Below are 13,963 nucleotides of genomic sequence, written 5' to 3' on the forward strand. Positions count from 1 at the left end.
TTGATATTTGTATGCATTGTGACATGATCACCACAGTAAGTCTAGTTAATATCCGGCATCATACATAGTTACCAAAAAAAAAAAATGCTTTTTGTGTGATGAGAATGAACCAGCTGTTTTCATGCTGCCCCTTAGTAGTACATGTAGCTAATCTGTTGAATTTGTAATAATTTCTATGTTCTTTTTTTTTTTATTTATTTAAAGATATCTTCCTGTTTAGAGATGTTTATTAACTCCTAGTGCTCACAGGGAGATACCTTAGCCAGACATTTAGGCTTTTCAGTTTTATTTCCTATCACCTATGGTTTAGAATATATAAGAATTACATCCTAAATATACTTCTTTCTTCTCTGCTTGTAGTTCACACTGTCTTCCTCTAGTATGGCTGACTCCATGTGTTAAAAGAATACTAACAAAATCAATCAGTTCCTTTATGGTTTTTTTTTAATGCAAATGTATAATATTTCATTTTATATTTGTAACAGTTTAATAAGATTTTTAGTTTTCTGGGGGTTTTGTGTATGTGTATGGTTTTTTATTGTTTTTGTTCTTGTTGTTTTGCTATTACATAAATGATGCTAAAGTAAATTTCTATGCACTAATACCTTTTTGCATATGTGGAGATATTTGTAGTATTAATTCCTGGTGCAATTGTTGGCTCAAAAGATGTATGCATTTAAAAAAAGTGATAGATATCACCAAAATGCTCTCCTTAAAGGTTGTACCAGTTTTCACTATTGTCAGCAAGTTTTTTAGATGCCTGTCTATCTTCACCATCATTGAGTGTTAAAATTTAATACTTGCCTGTCTGATAAATGAAAATGGGATCTGGAAATAAAATCAAGAATAAACAAATGGGACCAAATGAACCTTAAAAGCTTTTGCACAGCGAAAGAAACCATAAGCAAGACTAGAAGACAGCCCTCAGAATGGGAGAAAATATTTGCCAACAAAGCAACTGACAAAGGATTAATCTCCAAAATATACAAGCAGCTCATGCAGCTTAATACCAGAAAAGCAAATAACCCAGTCCACAAATGGGTGGAAGACCTAAATGGACATTTCTCCAAAGAAGACATGCAGATGGCTAACAAACACATCAAAAGATGCTCAACATCACTAATCATTAGAGAAATGCAAGTCAAAGCCACAGTGAGGTATAACCTCACGCCAGTCAAAATGGCCATCATCAAAAAAACTGAAAACAATAAATGCTGGAGAGGATGTGGAGAAAAGGGAACCCTCCTGCACTGTTGGGAATGTAAGTTGGTACAGCCACTATGGAAAACAGTTTGGAGGTTCCTTCAAAAACTAAAAATGGAACTACCATAGGATCCACTAATCCCACTACTGGGCATATACCCAGAGAAAACCATAATCCAAAAAGAAACATGTACCATAATGTTTATTGCAGCACTATTTACAGTCACCAGGACATGGAAGCAACCTAAATGCCCATCAACAGATGAATGGATAAAGATGTGGCACATATATACAATGGAATATTACTCAGCCATAAAAAGAATGAAATTGAGTTATTTGTAATGAGGTGGATAGAACTAGAGTCAGTCATATAGAGCAAAGTAATTCAAAAAGAGAAAAGCAAATACCGTATGCTAACACATATATATGGAATCTTAAAAAATGGAACTGATGAACCCAGTGACAGGGCAAGAATAAAGGTGCAGATGTAGAGAACGGACCTGAGGACACAGGGTGGGGGTGGGGGGCAATGGGGCAGCTGGGACAAAGTGAGAGAGTAGCACTGACATATATACACTACCAAATGTAAAATAGATAGCTCGTGGGAAGTTCCTGCATAACATAAGGAGACAAACTCGATGGTGGGTGTTGACTTAGAGGGCCAGGATAGGGAGGGTGGGAGGGAATCTCGGGAGGGTGGGGATATATGTATAAATACAGCTGATTGACTTTGGTGTACCTCAAAAATTGGCACAACAGTGTAAAGCAATTATATTCCAATAAAGAGCTTAAATTTAAAAAAAAAAAAGTTGAAGTTAATATTTAAATAAAAACTTCAGTTAAAAAAAAGAGAAAATGGGGTCTTACTGTTTTGACTGGCATTTCTTGTGTGAGTGAAGTTGGACACTGTTGACATAGGCTTTCTGTATTCTGCCTGTTTGTGCCAGGTTATTCATCTTTATCTTTCATTAGTTTTTAAGTTCTTTACATTTTAATGAAATTATTCCTTTGTTTTATATTGCAGATATTTGTCTGCAGTTTGTGGTTTTTCAACTTTGTTTTTGTTTATGGTGTATCGTATTTTTAACTATGTAAATTAACTTTTTATATGCTTATTTATAACCTAATATATTATAAGCTTCACAAGGGCCAGGACTGCATCTTACTCATCATTATATTCCGCATCTTATCTAGCACTGTGCTCTTTCATAGATGCTCTTAAACTGTAACAATAGTTGAATCCTCCCAAAATTGTAGGGGAAAAAAATTATCCTTACTTTTTTCTCTTTAGAAACCCAAAATAGAATATTTTATAAGGGTTAAATAAGTTGAAAGTGACAAATCATGAGAGTTTGTAATCAACAGTGATAGTTCAGTGGCTTAAACACAAAAAACCTCATCGTCTTTTATTTATATTTTGATCAAGTTGAATTGAAAGACCTTGTGATTATCAGGGAGAAGTTAACAGGCACGCTTACCACTCTAAATGTAATGGGCAAGTAGCTCTAAGAATTACTTGATGTGACTTTATCAAAACTCAAAAGCAGTCCTCATATGAAGAGAAATTATAGCTAGCTGAGAAAATTATGAAATTTTCTTAAGCTAACCATGATCCTTTTTTAATATATAATCTAGCAAACTATAGTTTATCATAGAAAGAAATGAACTTTTTCTCCCTCCCACTACCCATCTATTAAAGTGAATCAGATATAATCATGATTGTGTCAAAAGTTCAAAAGGGAAAATGGAGGTAAGATGAGCTGAATTGGCATTCTTCCCTCAACGTTGTACCTGTAAGCTTGATATGTTGTTTCAGAGATTAACTTTATAGACTTCCGTACCCATAAGTATGAAAATTCTTAGGGAACTCTTTTCACAAGCTTGATCTTAACATATTGAATAAAGAGAGCAGCTAATCCCTTTTGTAAAGTAATTTGAGAGGAGGGAGTTCAAAATGTAAAATCTCACCTGCAGAAAACACTCAATTCTGTAAAGGCCTTTCTATCTTAGACACTTACAAAGACTTAATATTTTAATGCGGAAGGGTGAACTTGGTTAAAAAGCCAATGGGTGAAATTAGAGAGAAATAATCCAGTGCTTTCTTTCTGGGAATTACCATCCTGCTCTCCAGGGGACCTAATTTTATTCCCTGTGGGGAATGAGAATACCCCTCTGTACAGCAAGCCAGCATCTCTAAATATAAGCTTGACTTTTAGTATAATAAGAGTCTTGTTAGGTGCAGTTTTGCTCTTAGTCATTAATACAATGAACAAATGTGGTTACCTGGGAAAGAAAATTCAAGTGCTTTTAAACCTCCTGTGAGATTTGGTTTCATGCTTGAAACCTATACAGTGTTATGCCCAATAGCATTTGTAGAAGATTTCAGGCTATAAGGTATACAACATAGAGAAGTTAATACACGTTGGAAAAAATTGAAACCACTGCAAAATGCGTTTAAGGTCTTGAATAAAAAGCTTTTCTTTTGCTGAATGACACTTACTGTTGGCATTGAATTTAACAAATGATTGGAATTTTCTTAGGAGTGAATTTTACATGATGATGAATGATCCTGGAAGAAGCCAGTCGTTCCTTCCGGCACATTTTCTTTTTGGTTTTAAAACAGTTTGCCATTCTACAAGTGCAAAGACCGAATAAAGGACAAAATATAATCTGAGAGTGTATAGTATTAAATAGCATTTTCATGATTTCCCTGATGGTGCAGTGGTTAAGAATCCGCCTGCCAATGCAGGGGACTCTGGTTCGAGCCCTGATTTGGGAAGATCCCATGTGCCTCAGAGCAACTAAGCCTGTGCGCCACAACTATCGAGCCTTTGCTCTAGAGCCCACGAGCTACAACTACTGAGCCCACGCACCTAGAGCCCATGCTCAGCAACAAGAGAAGCCACCACAGTGAGAAGCTTGCACACCACAATGAAGAGGAGCCCCTGCTCGCAGCTAGAGAAAGCCTATGTGCAGCAGCAAAGACCCAATGCAGCCAAAAATAAATAATTAAAAAAATAGTAATACAATAAATAGCATTTTCAGTATGGTATGACATTAATTGTGTTAGGTCATTTTTGTTTCCTACCAACTTTATGATATTATGTGCATTTTAAATTATCCTTGATTATAAAATTTGTAGTGGTATATAGCTTCTGCTAATAGTCCTCAATCATAAACCATTTTAAATTGTATTTGGTAGTATATTTTCTCTTTAGGATCAGTAAAAGATAACAGAAATCTTTCTTGTTACTTTAAGTTTAGAATTTGACAGAAGTAGGCTTTGCGTTCTTGTAAAGAATAGTCTTCCATTCCCATGTAACCTCAAGGTACTGGGCATTGTGTTTTCAGTTCCTCAACTTGCCCTCAGCCTGTGAGCTCTGGATAGATGAACCTTATGTGTATGACTCCTAATTTCCTATTGGTAGTAAGAATGCATTGCACTCTTTCCCTGCTGTTTTCTGGCATTTTTTTTTTTTAAGAACTTTTGTTGAGATACAGTTGACATACAATAAACTGCATATATTTAAAGTGTACAATTTGATTTTTTTTTCTTGTTAGTAATGTATATATGGCAATCCCAATCTCCCAATTCATTCCCCCCCAACACTCCCTGCTTTCCCCACTTGGTGTCCATATGTTTGTTCTCTGCATCTGTGTCTCTATTTCTGCCTTGCACACCAGTTATTTATACCATTTTTCTGTATTCCGCACGTATGTGTTACTATGCGACATTTGTTTTTCTCTTTCTGACTCGCTTCCCTGTATGATAGTCTCTAGGTCCATCCATTTTTAAGACAACCATTAAGAATAATCTTTTATTCTTTGATTATAAAACATCTGATCTAGTCATAAATACAAAATATTTTGTATTTCATTTCAAGGTAGTTAAGGTCTGTTTCCCCTGTGAGCATTGTGTACTAAACTGTATAGCAATCAGAGCTAGCTTCATCTCACTCCTGACATTTTTAGAGCTTACTGAAATAGAAAAACTGACCTGTATTTAAGTAACTGACCTCAGGCAGAATGACATCCAAAAGCATATATACAAACTTGCATTTTAAGTCATATTCTAGTATAAATAACATACTTTTTAAACAGCCAAGTTTTATTAAAGGTAAAATGTCATTTTTTAAAAAATAAATTTTATTATTTATTTATTTATTGGCTGTGTTGGGTTTTCGATGCTGTACACAGGCTTTCTCTAGTTGCGGTGAGTGGGGGCTACTTTTCATTGTGTTGCGCAGGCTCCTCATTGTGGTGGCTTCTCTTGTTTGTGGAGCACAGGCCCTAGGCACGCAGGTTTCAGTAGTTGTGGCTCATGGGCGCTAGAGTGCAGGCTCAATAGTTGTGGCGCATGGGCTTAGTTGCTCAGTGGCATGTGGGATCTTCCTGGAGCAGGGCTCAATCCCGTGTCTTCTGCATTGGCAGGTGGATTCTTAACCACTGCGCCACCAGAGAAGTCCCTAAAATGTCATCTTAATAACTTTATGATTTTCTTATCTTAAGGTAACTGGGCTTGCCATGTTATCAATCTGACAAACAGATCCTTCCCCCCACTCCCACTTTTTGAAGTGCCTGTGACATGCTTCAACTTAGGAGTGATTTTTTTGTTTGTTTCAGACAAATCTGCCTATTTTCAAGCTGAAGGAATCTACTGTTAGAAGAAGATACAGTGACTTTGAATGGCTGCGGAGTGAATTAGAAAGAGAGAGCAAGGTAAGAATTATTTGTAATGTGACTTTAAAGCAAAACATTCCAAATTTTAATGTTTAAGACCTCTCAGGGCAATTATCTTGAATAAAGTGATTAAAAGCAAACTTTTTTTTTCTCCAAATAGTTCAATTTCATTTTACTTCATAGGAGACAGGGGACGTGTGTAGTTTTTCCTTAGAACTTTTCCTTCTCATGTCGACTTCAGTGGCCCATTTGAGGCCTTTGCTGACTCACACTTAGACAACACTTAGAACTTTCTTGCTACTGCTTCCTTCTTTTCCCCCATCTTCCTGTTCCACCTTCCCCCTACCCCTTGCTAAATTTCTCTTCCTCAGTACATCTCTGTCAGTGTATTTCCAATTTTTTTTTACTGACTCAATACATTTTTTTTAATCATCACACATTTACATATAACAGAAGTTTCATAAACCTTACCTTATTCTGCGTGATAGGTGCTGATATTCCTCAGATTAGCTTTTTAAATGGTGACTGTGATCTGCTGTTGGTCTACTGCAGTTTTAGAAGAGTTATATATCCCGGTAGAATTGTCTTCTCTTAGAAGAAAATTTGGTGGCTTTGGCTGCAAAATAGAACAAGTTCTCATTCTAGTGTCTCTTATTTCAGCCCTATGTCAGAATGACAAAAAGTTATCTTGTGACTAGAGTGTAGTAGGATAAGAAGTGGGTATAGTAGGAGCCCAGGAGTAGGTTAAGGCTAACTTGTGCTTGCTTCTGAAGCATGCTAAGGTAGAAAAGGAAGGAAAATCTTAACCAGATAAATGTGGCTGGATACAGGAGCAACATACACAAATCACAGCATTCCATCAAAAATGGGAAAACAATTTTACTTAAAAGAATATCCAAGTATAAGATACTTATAGGTAAAACTGGAAATATAAAACCCATGTAAAGAAAACTTTAAAACTTCATTGAAAGACAAAAAGATGACCTTAATAAACAGAAATACTACATTCCTGGTTTGGAATATTCACTTTTGAAGATTCATTTACTGTATAAACATTTGAGAGCTCATTCTGTATGTTCTGTGAGTTGCAGATAGAGCTATGAACTAACAAAGGGTTCCCACTTTTATTGCAATTTATTGGGTAAGTTGGGGTAGTAGTGAAGGGAGACCAGAAAAAAATTAGTAAGATATATAATATGTCAGATGGCAATAGGCTCTAAAAAACAAAATTAAACTAAGGGAAATAGGGAGTGCCAGGAGAGCTGCTCTCATATAGGATAATCAAGGGAAGGCCTCACTTAGAGGTGGCATTTTAGCATAGGCCTGACAGAAATAAGGTGGTATCTCCTAACTTATTTATAAATTTGTAAAATTCTAATAGAAATCTTAATGGAGTTCTTTATTAACCTGCAGATTTATATAGAGCTATAGAGTCAGAGAAAGCTCAAGAACAGCAGAAATTATTTTTACCAGTAAGTTAGCACTTGCAGACATCAAAGCATATGTTAAGGCTATAGTAATTAAAACAATGTAGTATTGCTTTAGGGATGGGCAAATAGGTTAGCAGAATGTCAGAGAATTTAGAAACTGACCACATGTATATTGAAAACTTAGTTCATAACAGAAATAACATTTTCCCCCACTTTTATTGAAATATAATTGACAAATAACATTGTTTATATAACACAATGATTTCATATATGTATATATTGTGAAATTATTACCATAATAAGGTCAGTTAATACATCTAATACTTCACATAGGGGTTTTTGTTTGTTTTGTTGGTGGTGGTGTTACCACACATTCAAGATCTGTTTCTCTTAGCAACTTGTAAGAGCATAGTACAATCTTGTTCACTGCGGTCACCATGCTGTGCATTAGATCCCCAGAATCTACTCATCTTTTAACTGGAAGTTTGTACCATTTGACGAGTATCTCCCCATTTCCCCCAGCCCTCAACCCCTGAAAACCGCTAATCTACTACTCTCTGTTTCTGTGAGTTTGACTCTTTTAGATTCCACATATAAGATCATACAGTGTTTGTCTTTTTCTGTCTGATTATGGAAGTGTCTTGATAGGCTTTTGGCTTTGCTTAACATAGCACCTGGCACACTGGCGTGTTTAATAAGCATTTCATGAATGTATACATCACTTTTTTTAGTGACAGCTTTATTGACATAATTCACATGCCATACAATTAACCAATTTAAAGTGTGCAATTCAGTGGTTCTTAATATATTCACAAAATTGTGCAGCCATCACTATAGTCAATTTTAGAACATTGCAGTCACTTTTTAAGAGAAACCCCGTGTCCATTAGTAATCACTACCAATTTCTCCTCACCCAGCCTAAAAAACAACCACTAATCATCTTTCTCTGCGGATTTGGCTGTTCTGGGCACTTCATATAAATAGAAGCATAGAATATGTAGTCTTTTGTATCTGGCGTCTTTCGCCGAGCATGTTTTCAAGGTTCATCCTATTGTATTGTTAATCACTACTTCATTTCTTTTTATTGCCCCCAAATATTCTTTTGTATGGATATACCACATTTTATCTATCCATTTATCATCGGCAGACATTTGGGTTGTTCCTGCTTTTTGACTACTGTGAATCATGCTGCTGTGGGACTTCCCTGGTGGTCGAGTAGTTAAAACTCCTTGCTCCCAAAGCAGGGAGGGTGGGTTCGATCCCTGATCAGGGAATTAGGTCCCACATGCCTCAACTAAGAGCCTGCCTGCCGCAACGAAGACCCAGCACAGCCAAATAAATATTTTTAAAAATAACAGTACTGCTGTGAACATTCATGTACAGGATCTTGTATGGACACGTGTTTGTAACTGTTGGGTATATACCTACGAATGGATTTACAGCTATATGACGACTCTGTTTAACCTTTTGAGGAACTCCCAGACTGTTTTCCAAAGCAGCTGTACCATTTTTACATTTCCACCAACAATGTATGAAGGTTCCACTTTTTTCCACACCCTCACTAGTATTTAACATTATCTGATTTCTTCATCACAGCTTTCTTAGTGTGTGTGAAGCGGTGTCTCATTGTGGTTTTCATTTTCCTGATGGCTAATGATGTCGATCACCTGTTCACATACTTAGCCATTTATGTATCTTCTGTGGAGAAATTTTTTTCAGATCCTAGAATATATTTAAAAAAAAAAAAAAAACCAAAGAAAAAAAAACCTCTTATAAGTCCCTTATCAGATGTACAGTTTGCAAAAATCTTCTCCCGCTCTGTGGATTGTTTTCACTTGATGTCCTTTGAAGCACAATACTTCACTTTCAACATTAGACCAGATAATTTGGGCATTTAACCTATGTGAAAGTTGTATTTACATTAGGGTGTTGCTAAGAACAATTAATCAGGTTGTTTTATTTATATATTAGTGCTTTTAATTAAGATCTGCTAGACTAGACTAGAAACTAGGTAGCACTTATTGTGTTTACTGGTCATTAGTGTTAACTCTTGTAGCTTCTATTTCAGTATGCTTTCACTCTTATGCTGGCCAGGTATCCTGTCCACTTCTTACCCCCCACCCCCCCAATATCATCAGACTCATTACTTTTAAATTGGTGTAAGAATTCTAGGTAGATCTTTTCAGACTGCTTAGGCAAAAATAATTTGATGTTGAGGGCTTTGGGATCTTAGCTGGACAAACCACTCATGATTTTTGCAGGTGATTAATCCTGTTGCCTACAACCTCACCATCCATTTCAGTGAATATTTTGAGTATTAGTAAGAATATATCTCTGTGGATGATAATAGATAGTAATCTTTGATCTTAAATTTCATGCTAAATTCTACCCTGAATTAATGGTGGTCATTTCTTTAATGCACTGATTCTAGATTCCTTTTTTTATAATAGCTTTATAGATACAGATGTTTTTCCCTGCCCATCATGTAATGATTCTACTGGAGCTCAGCTAGTGATCATGATCCCTGTTTTTCAACTGTTAGTTTTTTAACTCTTGAAGTTGACAAATGCTAATATGGGGAGAGATTTAAGGATGCTAAAGCAAACTTGTAAAGACAAATCTTTACATGCCTTATAATCATTGGGCATCTGGGGAGAGTAGAGCTAGGAAGCGATTACAAAATTAATGTTGAGCATTTGGTTTTGTATTTCTTTTTTGCTCTTTGTTTTTTGCTGACCTGTAGGAAGTTGTGTGATCTTTCCCTTTTTTACCTTGTTGAATTATTGCTTCAGGATGGAAACTGCATCAAGGGTTTTAGGTTTTACCTCTTATAATATGTATAATTTTATTGCTGGTGTTTTCTATTTACATTTCTCCTTGTTTGAATTGTTTGCCCACACCTTTTCTCTGTTTTAATGTAAGATAAGGATTCACCTAAGTGGTAAGTCGTTTAACAGATATTTTAGCTTCTGTTGTATACCCAGCTTTTCTTAAAATAACTCTAAGAAGCCTGCGACAAGGGTCCTTGATTGGAAGGCATTAATAGGATAGATTGGTGGTTGTCCACAAGGGGCAGTTTTGTCCCCCAGGAGACATTTAACAGTGTCTGGAGACCATTGTTATTGTCACAACTGTGGGGTGCCTTCTGGCGGCATCTAGTGGGTATAGGCCTGAGATGCTGTTTAATTGGTATTCTGTAGTGTACAGGAAACCCCTCGCCCCAGTACATTATCTAGTTCAAAATGTTAATAATGCCATAGTTGAGAAATCCTGGGATAGAGAACCCAACTAACCTGTGAAATAAATAGCTAGGTGCTATTTAATTCAAACAAATATTTGAGTTCCAGATAATTCCTAGAAGAGGGAGATCAGTCATAGCTTGTCCCTAGAGGAAAGTTAGGCTTTGACAGGGAAAATTTGGGATGTTCCTTTAGTGTGGGAAGGAAGAGATGGTCTTTGGGGAAAGATAGGATAGTCAACTTTTTGGGAGAAAGTTGACGTGTCTCTTAGCCTAGGAAATGGAAGAGTGGTAACAAGTAGAGTTGTTGATTATTTTGACATCATCTAAAACACAGGTAGGAAAGATTATATGCAAATGGCATGAAGTGGAAGAAATTTACCACGGAATTCTAATCTGCCCATGCCAGAAAGAACATTGTTAATATTTTACTTCTTTAATTGAGAGTTTGATGTCTACAGTTACTATTGTCATAAAGCATTGTCTTTCCCAAGTGACATCAAACTGTCTGAGGGGCATGGCAGCCTTTATTTCAGTATTCCTTATTCTCTTTGTATACTTGTGCTTTGATAAGTCCAGAAAAAAAGGAAAATTAAGCTATGGGCCCTGCCATTAAGGAGCTTTGGTCTGATGGACTGTTCTGCCATTTTGGTTATCTTGTCTCCAAAACATTGAATCATTTTTCAGTGTATTTTTATTGATTCCCTTTTACTGTATATTTAAACTAGTTTAACAGTGGGTTGGTTCTCATAGTGAAGATATATTTTGTCTCCGTGTTATGCTCTATAAATTTTCCCAACTCAGCCAGCACGGTCAGGTACTTTCTTCCCTTTATCTTGTTTTAGGTTGTAGTCCCCCCACTCCCTGGAAAAGCATTTTTGCGTCAACTTCCTTTTAGAGGAGATGATGGAATATTTGATGACAATTTTATTGAAGAAAGGAAGCAAGGGCTGGAGCAGTTTATAAACAAGTAAGTACTTTCTGTTCCTCAAGGTCTAAGAGTGAACAGTGTTCCGAGATGTCTTTAGGTGACTGCTAGTAATTTAGATGTCAAACTAAACTGCAATACTGCTTTTTCTTTTTTGTTATCTCCTAACTTTTTGTATCATTTAAAGTGAAACTATATAAAAAGTTGAATATTGTGTGATAAATATTAACACACTTGAGTGAGTAATATGAGTATCTTTGTGTTGACCTAAGTTTTGTATTTGTTTTTCTTAGTTAATTTATGCAAATTACATTTAAATTACAGCATTTAAAAAGTAGTTTTACTTATGATTCCTTCTGATTTAAGGTATGTTCTAGCATGAACAATAAAACTTACAATACACTTGCAATCATTTTGTTTGATTGCAGATGGATGTATTATCAGCATGTCTTGTGTAAAGGTGCACATTTAAAATTTTCATGGCAAAATATATTTTGAAAATGTAAGAAGACTATCATTTATCTTATACTTTAGAAACTTTTAATAAACTCTAGCTTTTAATTTTATTCCTATTTGAAATATAGCCTTTTTTCTTTGTTTTGGCTGTACCACGCAGCTTGTGGGATCTTAGTTCCCCAACCAGGGGTTGAACCTGAGCCCTCAGCAGTGAAAGCTCAGAGTTCTAACCATTGGACATCCAGGGAATTCTCTGAAGATAGCCATTTTTTAAAAGCCAAAATGATAGGAAGACTTATACCTGGAAAGGCTCACCGTACTTGTGCATTTGGCCTTAAGTTTGACCAAATAAAGTCAAATCCTAGAGAATACAGTTGGTGTGAGCTTATTTATTAGCAATACTTTAATTTTTACCTAGTAATTTGAAGATCTGTGAGTGGTGGTAAACAGAGGGAAAGTTTTACAAAGCCCTTAACTTTTAGTTATCTGATAGCACGCAGCCTTCATTGTCTTCTTATGAGCATTGTTTTTGGGGAAGGCAGTGCTAGCTTGGATGATTCTAAATTCTGAAATAACGTCTGCTTGTGCAGTCTGATCTTGTGTTTAGTCTGATGGAAACAAGCAAAAGCAAGCAAAACAAAAACAAAAACTTGGACATTTGTGCCTATTTCTTATTAATACTTGGGGCTTTTATTGAACTTTAGTGTATTTCTAACTGTCATCCTATATCCTTTCCTTCTTTAAAATGGATTCTTAGGATCAATGGCATTGTTTCACTTTTAACATTAAAATTCATTTAGGTTTCTTACGAATATACCAACTAATACGTAAAGAAGCTAATTGGGTACATACACCAGAGGCAGTGCAAAGCTAGTAATTAAATGTTTTCTAAATTACCATTATAAGCCGAAGGAAAGAAAATGTACTGGCAGTCCAGAATAACACTTATTTATTACTAAGTTGTTCATGCTTCCTGACCTTAAAATGTGTATGTTTGGTCCCCCTCCCCCACTTTTATAAAATACTGGACTGATTTTTGTATTTTTTATTCCTAGGGTCGCTGGTCATCCTCTGGCGCAGAATGAACGTTGTCTTCATATGTTTTTACAGGATGAAATTATAGATAAAAGTTATACTCCATCTAAAATAAGACATGCCTGAAATTTGGCAAGAAGGGGCAAAAAAAACTTTCCATGACTATTAATGACTCATATGCACCAGTGAAGAAGTCTTGACTAACTTAGCATGCAGCACAAAACCTGGTATGATCTGCCTTCAGTATACTAACACTCACATGCTCTGTTCTGTTCTGTTTTGGCAGTTGACAAGAAGTTCATTTGCTTTAGTGAAAAAATCCCTCATTCCGGCCTTTCTATATAAATAGCTCTTTCTTGCTGTTTTAATGTGATGCACACTCTAGCTTCACAAACCTGTTACTCCAGTATAACCTGCAGTGTCCTAACTAAAGTTACTCACTTGGTCTTACCTGCAGTTTTTGTGTCATGTTTGCTTCTTGAATCTGATTAGTAGAATATTTCTCTTATCCCCTTTTTAATACGTGGTTGTCCCTTGACCTAATTTATGTGTGGAAAGCGCTACACATTGGTTTCCAGTACCGTACACGTAAGATACACACTTGTATGCAGAAAGTATCTCCCTTCAGGCTTGTAATACCCTTCACATAGAAGATCAGTGAGGGAAATCTTTATATTCTGTATAAAAACAAAATCAAATTTATATACTAAAATCATTTGTCTAAAAATTTAAGTTGTTTTCAAATAAAAATAAAAATGCATTTCTGATATGCACTGATTGTGTTGCCTCTGGCTTCTCTCCCTTCAGAAAGCTTTCCTACTTAACTCACTTGTTGAGAGGGATTATTTACTAATTATATACTTCTCATTCCTGTAACTCCATTCCTCTTTAAACAGTGGTGATATCAAATATGCTACTACCCTTTGAATGGGGGTATTTTCTTTTACACACAAAAAAGTGATGTACTAGGAAAAGCATTTCTTAAAGCTTACT

General features: G+C 35.8%; 1 protein-coding gene across 1 annotated transcript in view; it reads left to right on the forward strand.

The window, feature by feature from the left end:
* The window catches only part of SNX3 (sorting nexin 3), a 44,703-nt gene extending 30,960 nt beyond the window's left edge, over nucleotides 1-13,743 (forward strand). The window contains exons 2-4 of the mRNA XM_057740169.1: nucleotides 5,827-5,922; nucleotides 11,397-11,521; nucleotides 12,991-13,743. Coding sequence (XP_057596152.1) covers nucleotides 5,827-5,922; nucleotides 11,397-11,521; nucleotides 12,991-13,096 — 327 coding nt within the window. The 3' untranslated portion in view covers nucleotides 13,097-13,743. The remainder of the gene's footprint in view (nucleotides 1-5,826; nucleotides 5,923-11,396; nucleotides 11,522-12,990) is intronic.
* The last annotated feature ends 220 nt before the right edge of the window (nucleotides 13,744-13,963 follow it).

Source organism: Hippopotamus amphibius, chromosome 6 (assembly GCF_030028045.1).
Source record: "Hippopotamus amphibius kiboko isolate mHipAmp2 chromosome 6, mHipAmp2.hap2, whole genome shotgun sequence".
NCBI lineage: Eukaryota > Metazoa > Chordata > Mammalia > Artiodactyla > Hippopotamidae > Hippopotamus > Hippopotamus amphibius.